We start from the raw sequence: 20,359 nt of genomic DNA, 5'->3' as shown, positions 1-20,359 counted from the left end.
AGAATATCTTGTAATTGCTCAAATAACTGCATGATTACTTTCCAAAACACCATAACTCACAATTAATAGATATTGTCGCACATGTAATGGACTTGTTATTCGGTCAAACCATCGTTGACACAGTTGATATTCAATGCAATACGGAAAACTACGTAAAAACACACCATCAAAACCCGTTAGTTAAGTTTTGCATTGCAAAAGAGACATACGCGTCAGAGTTACGCCCCTATCGCAAGATCTCAATGATATCGAATAAAATCTTCAGATAAGTGTTATTGATATAGGTAAAGTGGATATCGAATTAGAAATAATTCCAAATGATTGTATGACTTTAGAACAAAACATAGACGACATGGTTCGGTCTGGAGGCATAACGAAATGTTTTTCTCAATATTCTGGAGCACACTTAAGCACATATGTTACCCAACGGAAAAAAATAAAAAAGACTTCTTTCAATCAAAGCGAGGTATATCTTACCTTTTCTTTGTTTGGTAAAGTCTGAGTCCGGCCATAAGTGTCTCCTCCGTTTATACTGATCAGTTCACCATCAACGGGAGGAAACGGCGGGAAAACCACTACGTCACTCTTCAGCGTGTCTGAGCTGAAGCACACGTCATACTGCTGAGTCGACTTGGAGTAAGACCAGCTCCCGTCAGGGTGGGTGGTGATCATTGGGGCGCTGCACCTGCTGAAGCTGCCGTCGGTCCTGTGGCATTTGACAGCTATTAAACCGATGAGGCTCAGCAGAAAGATCACCGACACCGACACGATGCCGATCAGCAGGTACAGGTTCAAGTCAGAGAAGCTGTCCTCCTTTATGGGCACATGTCTGAACTGAGTCTGGATGTCAGCTGTGCTTTCAACCACCACCACGTCAATAGTCACAGTAGCGGACAGGGAGGGTTCTCCGTTATCAGAAACCATCACCACCAAGGGGTGAGCTTTCAGGTCGTTGTCACTCATTCTCCTCTTAGTCCTGATCTCTCCGGTGCTGGTTCCGATCCGGAAGAGGTTGTTTCCTTTGGGCTCAGACAGGTGGAAAGAAAGCAGCGCGTTGTATCCAGAGTCTGCGTCTACAGCCCTGATCTTTGCCACAAAGTATCCCGCTTCAGCAGAATAGGGGATGCTCTCACTGTTAACGGAGCCGTGCTCAGAATAGGGCGCGAGGATCGTGGGACTGTTGTCGTTCTCATCCAGGACTAAAACGTTCACAGTCACGTTGCTGCTGAGCGGAGGAACACCAGAGTCTGTGGCCTGGACTTTAAACTGAAAGGCGTTTAGCTCCTCGTAGTTAAAAGACTGCAGACTGACGATGTCTCCTGTCTCTGAGTTTATATTCACCATTGAAGCTATCTTTGTAGCCTTGGGAGAACTGTCTAGAACGCGGAACGTTGCTTTTGCATTTTCATTCAAATCTAAATCTAGTGTCGTCAGTGTATGAATAGTAGTTCCAATCGGGCCATTCTCTTTCACATACACATTGATAATAGACTCCAGGAATCGAGGAGGATTGTCATTCACGTCAGAAACTTGAACAGTAATGACGCTGGTGCTCGACAGTGAGGGAGTTCCTTCATCTGTCGCTGTAATTGACACATTGAACTGGGAAACACTCTCTGTCAAGAGGCCCGTCTACCAACAACGAATAATAGTTCTTATAATTAGATTTTAATTTAAATGGCACAGAACCTATAATTTTACAGTTTGTCACACCATTTTTGCCGCCATCTCTATCAGTGATTGTCACCATAGCAATAGCTGTGCCTATGTCAGCGTCCTCTTTAACTGGACTCATGAGTGATGAAACCGAGATTGCTGGAGCATTATCATTGACATCAATAACTTCCACTAAGATCTTACTATGTGCACTGCGAGGAGGAGTGCCTCTATCTCGTGCCTGCACACGAATCTCATATGCTTGATTTTCCTCATAATCAATACTGCCTTTGACGGTTATTTCTCCAGTAATATCATTCAGGGCAAATACGTCATCAGGATTTAAACGCCCCCTTTCTGTGAAAGAGAATACAATTTGACCATTCACACCGTCATCTAAATCAGTGGCTGACAGTGATAATAATGGTGTTCCAGCGTTTGCATTTTCTGCGACGTGGACCTTATACAGAGATTTACTGAACACGGGGGAATTGTCATTCACATCCAGTACATTAACTTGTATCTGTAAAGTCCCGGTTTTGGGAGGTTTTCCTCCGTCTATTGCCGTCAGCGTGAGTTCAATAACAGTCTGTTTTTCTCGATCTAACGCTTTCTGCAGCACCAACTCAGCAGACACGCTCTGCTCACCAATGTTCTGGATATCCAAAGAGAAATGTTCATTCGGGTTTAATTTGTAAGTCTTCACTGAGTTAGCGCCTCCGTCTGCATCATATGCTATCGGCAGTGGATGCCTTTCTCCGACATATGAGGACTCAGACATATCTATTTTAGTTATTTCTTCCATAAAAGACGGGGCATTGTCATTGACATCATTAATAACAACTTCAATTCGATGGAGGCTGCGAGGGTTACTCAATACGGCTTCTACATTTAAAGAGCATTTTACCGTATTAGGACAAAGCTCCTCCCGATTTATCCTCTCGCTAACGAAAAGTACTCCGGATTCATGATTTATGTCAAAATACTGTTGTTTGTATCCAGAGGTAATCTGAAGTCCCGTGGAATGAAGTTGCTGCACATTGAGATTTAAATCCTTCGCGAGGTTTCCCACCGCTGTCCCTTTGTCCACCTCCTCTGAAATCGAATAGGATATCTGAGCCACGGACCAGTCGCAGAGACAAAGCAGAGTCAAAACCAGACCTCTGAGATTATCCCATGGTTCACAAGCTGCCATCACTGTACAGGCAAAAGCAACGACTCCTGGTTTCTTCCTTTCGGACTCTCCAGGAAAAAAAAGATATTTTTTTTGGTGGTTATGTATCCATTCTCGTGTCGGGTCCTCTCTCTTCAGAGCTTCACTCATCTATACGCTATTTCCACACAGCACTGCCAGATGGTGACGTTCTCCTCTGTCATAAATGGAGGAGGAGTTTCTGTACACTGACCATGATATTGTTGCGTGGTCTAGAGCGACATCTCGTGACACTTTTGAATGCAGAAAGACGGCCCAAAAGAGAGCATTGTGTTTTTACTTTACTGAACAAACAGCATGAAAGAGAAACATATATGCTAAATAAATAACTGCATGCGGGTTGATTTAGGAAATATTGATCTTAACCTGAATACAGTTGATAGGATAATTGTTATCTGTGAGTTGAATACATGCGTCTTGTTGTCTAGTTTTCATGACCTTAGTCTATATTCACTGAGACAAGGACAATAACCTGCACAATCAGCACAACAGACAACACCCACATCTCAACACAGAGGCCGTTTATTAATTCCAAGTGTACAGACTTGTGTTCTTTTGGAGTTTGGACTTTGTTCTTGGGAGTCCAGACTCCAAAGGACGGGAGGACGTTCTTTCTGCAATTGGATCAGCAGCTGACTTGTTGACGTCACCACATGAGTTGTTCTTGCTAATGAGTGTAAGTATTCAATGTAAAGTAATTTTAAAGTCGAACAAAATAGGACAACCCTGCTTGTCCTTTAAATATAATTATTTTATTTGTTTATTGTGTGAGTGGGTTTATATATATAATTATATATAAAACTATATATATATATAGTTTATGTATATATAATTATAATTATATATATATGGTTATATTACTCATGTAATTGCAAACAATTCGGTGAAAAGTACACTATAGTTCAACGTTAAAGTTTAATACAAATATTAAGTTATGAATCTTATCCCTCAGTCAAACTATTTTAACGTTACCTGTGAAAAAATAATACACTATTTGTGCTCGTTAGATTCTCTAAACCCAATTATTATATCTCATGTTTAACCGCAACGAACACATCAGAGCCAGCGTAAAATTTAAATAGTCCTGCCGAGATCAGGATGTTTTTGGCGCACAGCGCGCTGACCGCTCCGCGCTGTGGAGCTCGCTGAGCGAGCAGAACCTCACATCTCCAGCGCATATTTGTATTAGTCTGACTCTTGACAAACAACAGGTTTGATTTTTAAAATACTAACTTCTCGCCTGAAAACATCCTGAAATTACATTCCGTGACTCAACAACAAATAGTTTTTAGAAAAAGTCAACTGTCAATTGTTATTTTTTTCAACCGGCATTGTTTCCTGTCGCTGGTACGAAATGCATTCTAGAATATCCGCAAGCCAGATACGCACACGTCTCCTCTGACACATCCTCCGTAAAGCGGGAGGATCAAGTCACATCCGGGCATTTTGACCGTGCTTTGCGAGAAGCGGATCTTGAATTAGAACAATACTCGGGCTGCGACTGATGACGTTTCACGAGTCTACGAGAACACAAATACAGACAAGAACGCTGATTTAAAAACGCCGAGAGAGCAGAAAAAAGAGAGCATTTGTTCAGCTCCCTGGAGAGCGATCATGAGCTGTTTTAAAGAATATCTCGTCATTGCTCAAATAACTGTAGATTACTTTCCAAAACACCATAACTCACAATTAATAGATATTGTCGCACATGTAATAGACTTGTTCTTCCGTCAAACCATCGTTGACACAGTTGATATTCAAGACAATACGGAAAACTACGTAAAAACACACCATCAAAACCCGTTAGTTAAGTTTTGCATTGCAAAAGAGACATACGCGTCAGAGTTACGCCCCTATCGCAAGATCTCAATGATATCGAATAGTTATAATACCTTCAGATAAGTGTTATTTATAGGTAAAGTGCATCAAATTAGAAATAAATGCAAATGATTGCATTACTTTAGAACAAAACATAGACGACATAGTTTAGTCTGGAGGCACAACGAAATGTTTTTCTCAATATTCTAGAACACAATTACGCACATATATGTTACCCAACGGAAAATAAATAAAAAAGACTTCTTTTTGATCAAAGCGAGGTATAGCCTACCTTTTCTTTGTTTGGTAAAGTCTGAGTCCGGCCATAAGTGTCTCCTCCGTTTATACTGATCAGTTCACCATCAACAGGGGGAAACTGTGGTGGGAAAACCACTACGTCACTCTTCAGCGTGTCTGAGCTGAAGCACACGTCATACTGCTGAGTCGACTTGGAGTAAGACCAGCTCCCGTCAGCGTGGGTGGTGATCATTGGGGCGCTGTACCTGCTGAAGCTGCCGTCGGTCCTGTGGCATTTGACAGCTATTAAAGTGATGAGGCTCAGCAGAAAGATCACCGACACCGACACGATGCCGATCAGCAGGTACAGGTTCAAGTCAGAGAAGCTGTCCTCCTTTATGGGCACATGTCTGAACTGAGTCTGGATGTCAGCTGTGCTTTCAACCACCACCACGTCAATAGTCACAGTAGCGGACAGGGAGGGTTCTCCGTTATCAGAAACCATCACCACCAAGGGGTGAGCTTTCAGGTCGTTGTCACTCATTCTCCTCTTAGTCCTGATCTCTCCGGTGCTGGTTCCGATCCGGAAGAGGTTGTTTCCTTTCGGCTCAGACAGGTGGTAAGAAAGCAGCGCGTTGTATCCAGAGTCTGCGTCCACAGCCCTGATCTTTGCCACAAAGTATCCCGCTTCAGCAGAATAGGGGATGCTCTCACTGTTAACGGAGCCGTGCTCAGAATAGGGCGCGAGGATCGTGGGGCTGTTGTCGTTCTCATCCAGGACTAAAACGTTCACAGTCACGTTGCTGCTGAGCGGAGGAACACCAGAGTCTGTGGCCTGGACTTTAAACTGAAAGGTGTTTAGCTCCTCGTAGTTAAACGACTGCAGACTCACGATGTCTCCTGTCTCCGAGTTGATATTTATCATTGTCGAGAGAGGCAGAGTTTTACTATTACTCTCTAAAAACGAGTAGCGCACCTGGCCGTTGTTGCTGAAGTCAGCATCTGTTGCAGTCACTGTTTTAACAACTGTCCCCACTTTGCTGTTTTCTTTCAGATAAATATTTACAAAATCTTCCGGGAAACTTGGGGCATTGTCATTAACATCGGAAACATAAACGGTAACAACGGTGATGTTTGAAAGAGGAGGACTCCCTTCATCGGTTGCTGAAATCGTTACACTGTACTGAGGAGTTACCTCTCGGTCTAAATGTCCGTCAACCACTAAAGAATAATAGTTTTTGTAATTTGTCTCCAATTTGAACGGAACCACATTCAATATTTCACATTTGACCTGCCCATTTTTACCACTGTCTCTGTCTTGAACGGAAACAAGTGCAATGGCAGTTCCAACTTCAGCGTCCTCCTTTACTGTTTTGAGCAGTGACGTCACAGTGAGCTCTGGAGCGTTGTCGTTTACATCGATTACTTCTACCAGCACTTTACTATGAGCGGACAGGGGAGGCTGGGCTTTGTCTCTTGCCTCTGCTCGGATTTCAAAAGCTTTTCTTTCCTCATAGTCAATTTTCCCTTTCACTGAAATTACCCCCGTTTCAGGATCTATTTTGAAAATATCCAGAATGTGGTCTTGATCCTGATTACGAAGAGAATACACGACCTCGCTGTTTGTGCCTTCGTCAGCGTCGGTCGCATTTAAGGTGAAGATCGCCGTACCAAGTGGGGTATTTTCAAACGTTTGCACTTTGTAAAGAGTGCTGCTGAACATTGGCGCGTTGTCATTTATATCGAGTACATTTATTTTAATTTCTGATGTGCCTGAATTTGGCGGCGTCCCCCCGTCTACCGCAGTTAACATGAGCTGCATATGTGGCTTTTTTTCACGGTCTAGGGCTTTCTGCAGGACTAACTCTGGAGATAAACCCTCTCCTCGCGTGTGTGTCGACAGGCTGAAGTATTCGTTTGGACTGAGTTTATACGCACTGACACCATTTTTACCCACATCGGCATCGCTTGCCTCCGACAACGCGAATCTAAACCCAGGCAAGGTGTTCTCTGCGATGTCCAGTATTTGGGATTTCGTGGTAAAAGAAGGAGAATGGTCATTCACGTCTCTAATTTCTATCTCTACGCGGTAAAGCTTCAATGGGCTGTTTATAACTGCCTCTACGTTGACAGCGCATTTGTGTTCATATGAACAAAGCTCCTCTCGGTCTATCCTCTGATTGACATACAGGAATCCGGTCCTGAGATTTACCTCGAAGTATTTCCTCTTGGATCCCGTAACAACCTGAAACAAGCGGGACTCCAAATCCTGCACATTGAGGTTTAGATCTTTTGCGATATTTCCGACATTAGTCCCCGTGTTTACCTCCTCTGAGACGGAGTAGGAGAGCTGCCCAGTCGCCGCTTCCCAGAAACAATCCAACAACACCAGCAGCAGATACGTTACAATAGACCTCCTGCTCCTCGGTGAAGACATAATCCCCACGGAAAAATAACAAAGCATATATCCACAATTGGTTACGGTGGACGGATGAGATGTGCCAATATTTAGTCCGACACTATAATGATGTTCATCTTCGAGAGAAAGACTCCATTAGGTCCTCCCTTCTTCCCCGTGTTTCTTTGTGATAGAAATCCACAGTCATTGCGTTTGTACCCGGGAGGAGCCTCGACCTGTGCGTGTTACGGTCTATAGCGCCGCAGTTTTACGGTCTATAGCGTCACTTTGTGGAAATCTATAATAACTACACTGCATAAAACAACTGTAAATACCCCCCCCCCCCCCTCAATCATGAACGCCAACGAGCACTTAATTACAAATGGAACTATACATTATTGCAATAATTGGAAAACATGAAAAGAAAATACGTATTTCAAAATCTATGATTAATCTCACACTTTCTACTGCACGGGAGTGCGGATTATAACTAATTGTGGAAAATAATCAGCCGTTACTTTAATTTATTAAACTATTGTCATGATGAATACCATACATTCAATGGATATTCAACGTCGACAGTGACATGCAATAAAGTTAAACTTGTATTGGAGCACTTGCACTGAATATTGTGTTTTTCCTATTGTGTTATAGTTTCATGTCAGCTACTGTTTTCACATTTGCAGTAGAAAACCTGCCGTTTAGATGGAAGTAAGGGATTCCTATTACGTAAACAAATGATTTGCCAAATTCACCGAACAGATTAACTATTTAAAGAGGAGGATGAAATCGGTCAAACATACACTGTCTTGACAATTTTCTGACTACATAAATAGTCACAATATTTGTTTAACAACACACTGAACTTTGTAATAGCATTAGAAATTATTGCAGAGATCCAAATGACTGTTATAGAGAAGAAGATAAAAAACATGTCGATCTGACCACTTTCTTTTTACACTCTATTCTCAACACATTCAGAGATTGTCTTCAGCACCACGGACAGTGACGCACAGATTGACTTACTGAGTGAGCAGCCAAAAGAGGTGAGATTGGATCAACATGAGTAACAAGCCTGGATCAACATATGAAAACAGCATCATGGACTGTTCATTGAACTCACATTAAATGAATGGTTTACATAATACATGTCAAAGTTCTTACCTTGTCGTTATTAGGTAAAGTCTGCGTTCTGGTAAAAGTATCTCCTCCGTTTATACTGATCAGTTCACCATCGGCAGTAGGAAACTGTGGTGGGAAAACCACTACGTCACTCTTCAGCGTGTCTGAGCTGAAGCACACGTCATACTGCTGAGTGGACTTGGAGTAAGACCAGCTCCCGTCAGGGTGGGTGGTGATCATTGGGGCGCTGTACCTGCTGAAGCTGCCGTCGGTCCTGTGGCATTTGACAGCTATTAAACTGATGAGGCTCAGCAGAAAGATCACCGACACCGACACAATGCCGATCAGCAGGTACAGGTTCAAGTCAGAGAAGCTGTCCTCCTTCATGGGCACATGTCTGAACTGAGTCTGGATGTCAGCTGTGCTTTCAACCACCACCACACTGTAAGAAAAGATCCTAATTTTACGGTAAATAACTCTAAATATTTACAGTAGTTTTACCTTTTTTTTAAATTACATACAAAACTCTGTGAAATTACAGACATTATCCGTAAATTAACAACCCAACTGTTAATTTAAGTATTATGCTAATAATTCAAAATAACAATTTTCCCATTTTTTTAAAGAAAATGACTGTATTATTAATACAGTCTTTTTACCGTTTTCTTAAATGACATACAAATTCATGTAAAATAACAATTATTACCTGTAATTAAATGTGTAGCTCCTTATATGAAGGTTTATTTCCATACTAACAATTTAACGATTTTCTTTGTAATTTTAAGGTAGATCATATTATATTTATATTAACATGTACTTTTACATTCAAACTCTGTAATTCTAAATCTAAATTTAGCTAACTTCTTTCATTTCATTAAACATCTACATATTGCAGTTTTTTCAAGAGTACAAAGTAGAAGAAATAATGATAAGTTTTGATACTTGTTCTTTAGAGGAGCATAGGGCGACCATGAGTATTTGCTGTTATTTGTCCAGAGTCCAATATTTGTAATCAGAACTGATAATAAATAAATTAAAAGAAATTCTGACACACTAACATCTTTTTAAACACACACATGCATACACACACACACACACACATACACACACACACACACACACACACACACACACACACACTACTCTGCCAACTGACCCTTAACCTCCTAATTGTCTTTTAAAATTAATCTTACATATTATATTTACCTAAATATAATACATTGACATCATGGGGTGAAATCGCCTCTAGAATCTTTACAAGAGGAAAATCCTTAAAACCAAACTTTTAGTTAATTTGTCCTACTTTCAACCAACTTAGATATGTGGATCCTCTTCAGATTCAAAGAGGAACATCTTAATATGAATACCCTAGAGTTTTGGACCGATAGCTCTGAGTTAAGGGCCTCAAAAAAAGGTCCAACGGGTCAAATTGGCGAATTCTCTTATATTCGCATATTTTTGACAAGTGCAAAATGGTCATAATCTCCTAAATATTAGTCCTGGATATCCAAGATTGAACACAGACACTCAGGACAGGGCCTACAATGAGGTGATGGGGTGACATTTCCCCCAAAACACCCACAAGAGTTAATTGTCTGTCTGAAATCCAGGACTTGAAGAGGGTGTGTGGCTTTGCAAATCTGAGATCCTGTTAAGAGTTTGGGCTGATTTTAGCTTCTTTTTTTCGAAACATGTCATAGCTTAGCTTTCTTTACCAGGTTGTAGCCACTCCCAAATGGGACCCAACCATGTAGGCTGGCAATATCTAGCACTTAGCATCCCTGCTTGGCAGCGGTTTAAAAACCGAGAAGAACAAAAAATGCACTCCTTCAAAGGTTCACAAGTCCTCAAATGTTTGTAATATGACAAATCTCAATTATGATGTTCTACCAGTCTGTTGGACCAGTGCTCTGAGATGTTGGAGATGTCCTTCCAGTCTGTTGGACCAGTGCTCTGAGATGTTGGTGATGTTCTACCAGGCTGTTGGACCAGTGCTCTGAACTTCTCCGTAGTCTGCTGGGGAGCAGCATTGTAACTGGAGAAACCAACCGACTCACTAAACTGGTGTGGAAGGCCGGCTCCATCATTGGCTGCAAAGAGGACTACCGGAACAGGTGGAGAGGAGGACATGAAGAAATGTTTGTCCATATTGGAGAACCGGACCACCCTCTCCACCACCTACTGCAGGGACAGCGGAGCACGTTCTCCAACAGACTGCTTTAGCTCTGCTTCACAAGGACAGACCGGAGAACATTCCTGATAGAGGAGAACATTCATGATACAGGAGAACCTTCCTAATACAGGAGGACATTCCTGAGACATGAGAACATTCCTGATACAGGAGAACTTTCCAGTTACAGGAGAACATTCCAGATTCAGGAGAACCTTCTAGAAACAGGAGAACCTTCCAGATACAGGAGAACCTTCCAGTTACAGGAGAACATTCCTGGCAACTATTAGACTTTACAATGAATCACCTCTGGCCAGATCCTCCTCAAATTGAACAACATCAATGAACATTGCACCGCTTTCACTTTATATACACTTAGATACACTGTATTTACTTTCATTTTTATTACTTTTTAAATTTCCTTTATTATTTAACTTCTTAAATGTAATATGTCCTGTCCTGCTATTTTATTGTATTGTATTGTATTCTTCTAAGAATCTAGTTACTAGAGAAGAAAATAGCACAGACAGAGACAGACAGACAGCCCGTCCAACAGAGAGAGAGAGAGAGAGAGAGAGTTCAAAGGAGAGGCCAGGTGTCAGTGATCAGTCTGATCACAGCAATCAACACAAAAAGCAGATTGAACTGTTGAACCCGGTTTCGCGCCACTTCTCCGCAGTTTGAGCGGCGCGCTGCTCTCCTGCTTCAGTGACTCAGGAAACGCCACAGAGGGAACGACAGCCTCCTGACATGACAGCTGTTCTTGAGGTAAGAATGCCAACTTAATTTAATTTCAGAGAGTAACGTTGTATTGAACGGGCAACGTTAGTGACACTTTGAGGTTTCTACTCGGCTCTCCCATGAGGGGTTGAGCTAGCCTCATGTGAGCTAGCGGGTAGCTACTTTTGAATTCGAGGCATAGTTTTCTTCAGTTCTGTGTCGCCTTGGACATCAAGAGTAAGTTAACTTGGCTATCTGTTAAGTGTGAAGTGTGTTCACGTTTCTTTAACATCGTCGATGTAACGTAGGTTGTCGGTTTCTGTGTTGAAAGAGCCAACATTAGCTTACTTTACACATGTTAGCTGAGGTAATGTTTAGCTAACGCTCGTGTTATAGGTTCATTAGTGGCAGGTGGGTTAAGACACCTGAGGGGTCACGTGCTACACACTTCATCTAATAACCACGATTTTATTGAAGTGCTTTGAAACTGGTTCCAAGCAGACATGTGTAGACAAGCTCACAAATACCGGAGCGGTCAGTCCGGACAGTCACGTGACCAGACACGTTATTGTACGTGTCTGTTCACGTGACGTCGGGACTCTGTTCACGTGACCGCTATAAACTGCGCTGTGTTGTGTCATATGCTGTCGGGACGGCTGTTAACGTGACGCTCTTAACGTGATGCTGTTGACGTGGTCGGGACTCTGTTCACGTGACTGTTGTTAACATGACGCTTATAACTGCGCTGTGTCATATGCTGTCGGGACTCTGTTCACGTGACGCTCTTTACGTGATGCTGTTGACGTGGTCGGGACTCTGTTCACGTGACGCTCTTAACTTGATGCTGTTGACGTGGTCGGGACGGCTGTTCACGTGACACTCTTAACTTGATGCTGTTGATGTGGTCGGGACTCTGTTCACGTGACTGTTGTTGACATGACGCGTATAACTGCGCTGTGGCGGGACATGACAGCTCACAGCTCCTCAGAAGCTCCGTGAGCTGTCCAGTGAGGGGATGGTTTCATGATCAAATCTTAATTTACTGTCCACATTATCAGATGAGGACGTCACCAAAGAGTGTCCTTTGAGTCAATGTTTACATTTATGTCATTAAGAAGTAGAACATTTAGTTACCCATGATCGGATACAAGTTGTCAAGGATAAACGGAAGTAAGTTGTTTTAAGTTCAGTGTCTTAATTTAACAACAGAATACATCGTTATTGTTAGAACCACTTTTATGTTGTAAATGCTATTTAAAGTTATATTATTATTGTTAATCTTTTCTATTTTGTCTTTTTACTGGCTGTAGAGAGAATCATGTCAGCCCACAGACAACCGTTGACCTGTGAGTCTTCAAGCAGTAATGATGACTACGCCTGCCTTAAGTTCCAGTTTCCTGAACATCATGTCGGCATGAGATTCTGTCCCCACCTGTCTTCAGTCTGGACCCAATGATTCGGACACCAGTCTTGTCGAGGCTAAATTGAGGTAAGCGGTGATGTAGTTCAGTCTAGCAAATGATGGGTGCCAGCACAACTCAAACTAAAATATGTGGTGGCAGTTTTTTTTCTGATTCATTTTCACATTACCCTTTTCAACACTGATAATAACTAATTGCGCAAAACTTGCTTACATTTTTCAGATCAAGCATTGACGGGAAAACACCCAAAGTCCATCACTCGTAAGTATCCACTGCAGCATATATAAAAGATATTAGTCCATTTGAACCACTATTGCTAAACCTTACATCGTGATTAATATTAGATATTATTTCTTAAGTACTTTAATGATCTTAGCAAAGCACTTTTTTAAGACATTTCCCCCACTGGCCATAAAAAACTGGGGAGCTTTTCCTTCGGCCTTCCTTCTTTTGAGTTGTACGGTGGCCCTGAGAGGTCAGGGCACTGCAACTTAATAAAACATGCTAATAGACAAAACACAAGCAAATTAAGAAAACAACTTCATCAAATTGACAGCACATGTGCAGCATTTAGAAAAAGCGCTGCAAATTCAGACGACACAACACGGTACAGAAAAGCGCTGCAAATTAAGAAAAGGTGTTTCAAGAGGGCACTAAATCGTGATGAACACGGCTTGGACAGGCTTGCTGTTGCTATGGTTTGTGACTCATGAAGTTATTGAAATGTGTTTCTGATGGAAGTGCTAAGACATGCACTAGGTGCATCTTTAAATAGGTAAACATTTAATTACTATCATTCTAAAAGCTGACTGTGTTCAGATTGACAGGATGTTTCATAACGGCAACTGTTGGTACAGACAATTTCAAAATAGTTTGTTTAAGCTTGTTTAAAGGAATGGTAAGAAAACAAAGCTAACTTTCTAAGGACTTTCCAGTGAATTTGTTTGTCCTTCTCTTTTTTCCCCAGATGCACCGAGGATCTGGCTGATTACTGGAAATTAGGAAGATTGTTCTTTATCTGCACTGTCACTTCTGGTAAATATTTATGGACCTTTGCGGTATGTTTTGCTTTGACTTATCAACTGATGGTGAATAATTGGTTGATTTTGAAAATGTACATTAAATAAAATGTTTTAAAATCAATATTGGTGTGTACTTTCTTTGTAATTAAGTTTCTAACCCCTAGTTAAATTGAAACATTGGAAGTTTTGTAGATGTTTAAATGTATTTAGATTTTTCACAGTAATCTCAAAAGCTTATATTTCATAATAATTGAACACTTTATTGAAGGTGTTTGATTGTAATAATACAGGAGAAATCTGTAAAATCACAGAATTTCACTGCAAAACCTTTAGAAATATCACTTTATCGAAGGTGTTTAATTGTAATAATATAGGAAAAATCTGTAAAATTACAGTCACTGCAGAAGCTTTAGAAATATCACTTTATTGAAGGTATTTGACTGTAATAATATAGGAAAAATCTGTAGAATTACAGTATTTCACTGCAAAACCTTTAGAAATATCACTTTATTGAAGGTATTTGACTAATAATATAGGCAAAAATCTAAAATTACAGTATTTCACTGCAGAAGCTTTAGAAATATCACTTTATTGAAGGTATTTGACTAATAATATAGGCAAATTCTGTAAAATTACAGTATTTCACTGCAAAACCTTTAGAAATATCACTTTATTGAAGGTATTTGACTAATAATATAGGAAAAATCTGTAAAATAACAGTATTTCACTGCAGAACCTATAGAAATATCACTTTAATTAAGGTGTTTGATTGTAATATTACAGGAAAAATCTGTAAAAAAACAGTAATTTCACTGCAAAATCTTTAATGAAAATTACTGTAAATTTATGGTTTTCGTCCTTTATTTGAAGTAAGGTATTTTACCTTAAATTTACGGTTTTTGTTTGGCAGCCGTAGCTGCCACTCATTTGACCTTCTTTTTACGGGTTTTTTTCTTACAGTGCACGTCAATAGTCACAGTTGCGGACAGGGAGGTTTCTCCGTTATCAGAAACCATCACCACCAAGGGGTGAGCTTTCAGGTCGTTGTCACTCATTCTCCTCTTAGTCCTGATCTCTCCGGTGCTGGTTCCGATCCGGAAGAGGTTTTTCCTTTGGGCTCAGACAGGTGGTAAGAAAGCAGCGCGTTGTATCCAGAGTCTGCGTCTACAGCCCTGATCTTTGCCACAAAGTATCCCGCTTCAGCAGAATAGGGGATGCTCTCACTGTTAACGGAGCCGTGCTCAGAATAGGGCGCGAGGATCGTGGGACTGTTGTCGTTCTCATCCAGGACTAAAACGTTCACAGTCACGTTGCTGCTGAGCGGAGGAACACCAGAGTCTGTGGCCTGGACTTTGAACTGAAAGGTGTTTTGCTCCTCGTAGTTAAAAGACTGCAGACTGACGATGTCTCCTGTCTCTGAGTTTATATTTACCATTGTTGAGAGAGGCAATGAGTTAGTATTACTTTTTAAAAATGAATAGGTCACCTGACCATTTTGATTGATGTCAGCATCGATAGCTGAAACTGTTTTTATAACTGCTCCTGATGGACTGTTTTCTTTCACATAGACATTGATCATGTTTTCTATAAACAAAGGTCTGTTATCATTTACATCGGTTACGTGTACATTGATAACGCTCGTGCTAGAGAGAGGTGGGCTTCCCTCATCAGACGCAGTGATGCTAATACTGTATTGAGATATGCTCTCCCTGTCAAGAGGACCGTCCACAACTAACGAATAGTAATTCTTATAATTTGACTCTAATTTAAAAGGGACATTATTGGAAATGTCACAGTTCACCATTCCATTTTTACCTCCGTCTTTATCAAATAGTGAAACAAGTGCAATAGCGGTGCCAACGGACACATCCTCCCTCACGGTGTTCAACAATGATGTCACTGAAATTTCAGGTGCATTGTCGTTGACGTCTAAAACTTCAATTAATAATTTGGTATGTGAAGTGAGAGGGGAAGAAGCTCCATCACTAGCGTGTACTCTGATCTCAAAAGCATTATTTTTTTCAAAGTCGATATTCTTTTTATTTGTTATAGTCCCAGTTTTTTCATCGATAGAAAAAAGATCATTTTGTTTCCCCTGGTCTATTTCAAGAAAGGAATAAGATATTTGCCCGTTGTGCCCTATATCCAAATCAGTAGCATTTATTGTTATTATTGGCGTGCCTATCTTTACATTCTCATTCACACTGGCTTTATACAGAGTTTGACTGAATACAGGAGCATTATCATTAATGTCTAAGACATTAACTATAATTACCATAGTCCCTGATTTAGCAGGAGTTCCTCCATCAATGGCCGTCAGTGTGAGTCGAATCACAGGCTGTGTTTCTCTGTCTAAAACTTTCTGAAGCAATAACTCGACAGAGGCACTCCCTGCTTTGTGTGTAGCTAGAGAGAAATGTTCGTTTGGGCTCAGCTTGTAGGTATTTACTGTATTTTTACCGACATCTGCATCGTGAGCTCGTTGCAAGGGGAATTTAGCCCCTGCTGCTGTATTCTCTGTAATGTTAATCACTTGTGACGTGCTTCGAAAAGTCGGGGAATTATCATTTACATCAACAATGATAATTTCCATCCGGTACAATTTTAACGGTTTATTAATAACTGCTTCTACACTGAGGGAACATTTGGGTTCATCTCCGCAGAGTTCCTCCCGATCTATTCTCTCATTAACATACAGGACACCAGTCTTTAGATTTACCTCGAGATATTTCCTCTTTGATCCAGCAACGAGCTGAAACATGCGGGACTCCAAGTCCTGAACATTAATGTTAAAATCTTTGGCGATATTTCCGACAACAGTCCCCAGATTAACCTCCTCTGAGACGGAGTAAGAGAGCTGCCCGCATACCGTTTCCCAGTAACAATCCAGCAGCAGGAACAAGAGATAAATCCACGCAGAGCTCGTTCTGCTCCGCAAATGCATCATTCCATCAATCGCGAGGTGTCTGTATAATATGGGCAATATTCCACCACGAGATCAAGATCAAAGATGATATAAAATCCGAAATGTCCACATTTCCATGACCAAACCAGCCTGCCGCTCTTTGTCGTCCGACCTCTCTTTGTAACAAAGCCCTGCGATACTTCGTCCTCTGAATCAGGGAGGAGCCCCACGTCACCAGATATGTGCAGGTCTATAGTGTCTCCATGTGGACATTTACCATGACTACATGCTTAAGCAAACAATGACATTGGAAAACAATTATACATTTAAATGATCCGAAAACATGAATACATTGCTCAAACCAAAGCGTCAAACTCAGCACCGTAATTACTGAAATTCACAACCAACGATGATGCTATTTGGAATACGGCATCTTTGAGAAATGAACTGAAACCATTTAACACGCTGACAAAACAGAAGCGCAATCTGACTCATACATTATTAGATACGTTACTTCATGTTTAAAAGCTATTAGAAAATATGTGTTAAAAACAATATTAAACAACGTTTGGTTTTGCATCATGTCCTGGGAATGTTTAACACGTTTAATTAAGCACCATAGAGCGACACATAACAAAGAGCAGCCACACATGACTGAATTAAAAACATAAACCAACAAAGGAACAGCCGTCAAACTTACGAATATAGATTCCTTTATATTTTGTACTTGATGAAAACAGGAGAGTCCGTGTTGTGTAAATGCCATGATCACTGCAGAGCAGACATCTTTGTTTGAAGAAAATTAAATAACACGTTACAATGTCGTAACTCAAATAGAAAAAGTACAGCGCGTCTTGATACAATTGATTTCTTACCCGTATGTTACATGTGCTCAGGGCCGGAGTTGGGCCACTTTTCAGACCGAGAATTTCAGGCCCAAGACCAGCACACTTTTTTCATTGTAGTGGAAATTGGATAAATTCAGGTCTTACTATCCTCTAGTTTTTATTTATTCATACCATGGTTCAACAAATAATGTAACGGTTAAATAATCATCCACTTAAGATGAGAAATTAACAACAAATATTCCACTATTCCACAAGGACATGGGTTGATCAATAAACAAAAGCTGAAATAAATAAATACTTATTTTGTGATTTGACATCTGTGAAGCATTTTCTAAACTCATGTTATATATAAATAAAGTTCATCAATACTATTTTTGTATTATGATAGTCTGAATATTATTCATAAAAGCATCGCTAAATATGTACAAGTTGTACAAAATGTGTCGGTGTTGTATGGCCGTAGCCTTGAGAACAAGGACTTTCCAGTGAATTTGTTTGTCCTTCTTCCTTTTTCCCCAGATGCACCGAGGATCTGGCTGATTACTGGAAATTTGGAAGATTGTTCTTTATCTGCACTGTCACTTCTGGTAAATATTTATGAAGAAGAAATATACTTTATTAATCCCAAGGGAAATTAGTTCTCTGCATTTAACCCATCCTTAGTTATTATGAGCAGTGGGCTGCAGTGATGCGCCCAGGAAGCAACTGGGGGTTCAGTGCCTTGCTCAAGGACACTTCGACTTGCAACTAATGGGGAGAGCGGGGATCGAACCAACAACCTTGGGGTTGCAGGACGGCCCTCTTACCCCACTGAGCTACAGCCGCCCACAATTATGGACCTTTTGTGGTATGTTTTGCTTTCACTTATCAACTGATAGTGAATAATTGGTTGATTTTGAAAATGTACATTAAATAAAATGTTTTTAAATCAATATTGGTGTGTACTTTATATGTAATTCAGTTTCTAACCCCTACTTTAATTGAAACATTGAATGTTTTGTAGATGTTTCAATGTATTTAGAATTTTCACAGTAATCTCAAAAGCTTATATTTCATAATAATTGAACACTTGTAATAGTACAGGAGAAATCTGTAAAATCACAGTATTTCACTGCAAAACCTTTATAAATATCATTTTATTGAAGGTGTTTGATTGTAATAATATAGGAAAATCTGTAAAATCACAGTATTTCACTGCAGAACCTTTAGTAATATCACTTTATTGAAGGTGTTTGATTGTAATAATATAGGAAAAATCTGTAAAATCACAGTATTTCACTGCAGAACCTTTAGAAATATCACTTTATTGAAGGTGTTTGATTGTAATAATATAGGAAAAATCTGTAAAATCACAGTATTTCACTGCAGAACCTTTAGAAATATCACTTTATTGAAGGTGTTTGATTGTAATAATATAGGAAAGATCTGTAAAATAACAGTATTTCACTGCAGAACCTTGAGAAATATCACTTTATTGAAGGTGTTTGATTGTAATAATACATACAAAATCTGTAAAATTACAGTATTTCACTGCAGAACCTTGAGAAATATCACTTTATTGAAGGTGTTTGATTGTAATAATACATACAAAATCTGTAAAATTACAGTATTTCACTGCAGAAGCTTTAGAAATATGACTTTATTGAAGGTATTTGACTGTAATAATATAGGCAAAATCTGTAAAATTACAGTATTTCACTGCAGAAGCTTTAGAAATATCACTTTATTGAAGGTATTTGACGAATAATAAAGGAAAAATCTGTAAAATAACAGTATTTCACTGCAGAACCTATAGAAATATCACTTTAATTAAGGTGTTTGATTGTAATATTACAGGAAAAATCTGTAAAAAAACAGTATTTCACTGCAAAATCTTTAATGAAAATTACTGTAAATTTATGGTTTTCGTCCTTTATTTGAAGTAAGGTATTTTACCTTAAATTTACGGTTTTTGTTTGGCAGCCGTAGCTGCCACTCATTTGACCTTCTTTTTACGGGTTTTTTTCTTACAGTGTAGGAGATCTGAGAGACAGAGCCGTCACAAAGACACAGCAGCGCTACAATATGAATCCAGGCATATTCCCTTTGTCGTCGCACATGCATCATTGGAGCAATAAAAGAGCTGAAGCGAGTCAATCATTAATCCGTTGAATCAGTATTTCCTTCAAAAAGCAAATAGCTCCGTATAACATCCAGCCTATATCTTCTCACAACACCATCGAGAGCCGAGTGTTCATGACCGATGACGATTTCCTTTTTTACTGTCAACGGAGGAGGAGTCATGGATAGGCCTACACAGAGACATTTCATTCTGTGGTCTCCTGCGACATCATGTGGATCGTGGATATATTATATTCATGCACATGGTCATTTTATATGCCATGTATTTCTCCACAAATATTGTTCTAGGTATTCGAGCCAACATCGCACTGTGATTGGCCTCAAATAACGAAACATTGGTTAATAAATCATCACGTGCACGTTTTACCATGCACATGTTCAGTGTATAAGCATTCAGTTCAATGTTAAGTGTGCAAACGATATCAATTGATGGACATTTCCAAAGTCAGACCAGCCACCACATAATTCAAATGTTGTCATGATCCAGAAAACCAAAAAATAACTAAACAAGTTCGTCGTGAGATTTAAATGTAATATAAAGTAATTTGACTGAAAACAAATAATAATAAGACATGTGCTTATTTCGGAGTAGAACGGCACATAAACTATATTACAAGCTATACGTCACCATCACGAAGACCGCTATTTCACAACTCGTTCAATTCTTAAAAGGTGTTTTCGGTTCAGTGTGAAACTAAAGATACAGCT

At 40.0% G+C, this 20,359-nt stretch overlaps 2 protein-coding genes, 1 long non-coding RNA gene and 1 pseudogene across 6 annotated transcripts in view; 1 reads left to right on the top strand and 3 right to left on the bottom strand.

The window, feature by feature from the left end:
* The window catches only part of LOC130209879 (protocadherin alpha-C2-like), a 164,482-nt gene that overhangs the window by 58,215 nt on the left and 85,908 nt on the right, over positions 1-20,359 (bottom strand). The gene's annotated exons all lie outside the window — the stretch shown is intronic.
* On the bottom strand, positions 4,959-7,361 carry LOC130210056 (protocadherin alpha-3-like). Its single transcript, XM_056440048.1, has one exon. It carries the CDS (start codon positions 7,359-7,361, stop codon positions 4,959-4,961), a length of 2,403 nt encoding a protein of 800 aa, XP_056296023.1.
* LOC130210055 (protocadherin alpha-10-like) lies at positions 4,959-16,724 on the bottom strand (annotated as a pseudogene).
* On the top strand, positions 10,577-13,900 carry LOC130209896 (uncharacterized). 2 transcript variants are annotated; one of them, XR_008834723.1, is made up of 4 exons: positions 10,577-11,382; positions 12,645-12,823; positions 12,978-13,016; positions 13,723-13,900. It is a non-coding gene; the product is annotated as an uncharacterized LOC130209896 (long non-coding RNA). The 2 variants fall into 2 exon arrangements; XR_008834722.1 differs by lacking the exon at positions 10,577-11,382 and adding an exon at positions 12,041-12,504.

The sequence above is a fragment of the Pseudoliparis swirei genome, chromosome 19, assembly GCF_029220125.1.
Source record: "Pseudoliparis swirei isolate HS2019 ecotype Mariana Trench chromosome 19, NWPU_hadal_v1, whole genome shotgun sequence".
Lineage (NCBI taxonomy): Eukaryota > Metazoa > Chordata > Actinopteri > Perciformes > Liparidae > Pseudoliparis > Pseudoliparis swirei.
Note: the sequence above shows the minus strand (reverse complement) of the source record. Positions and strands in the feature narration are given on the sequence as shown.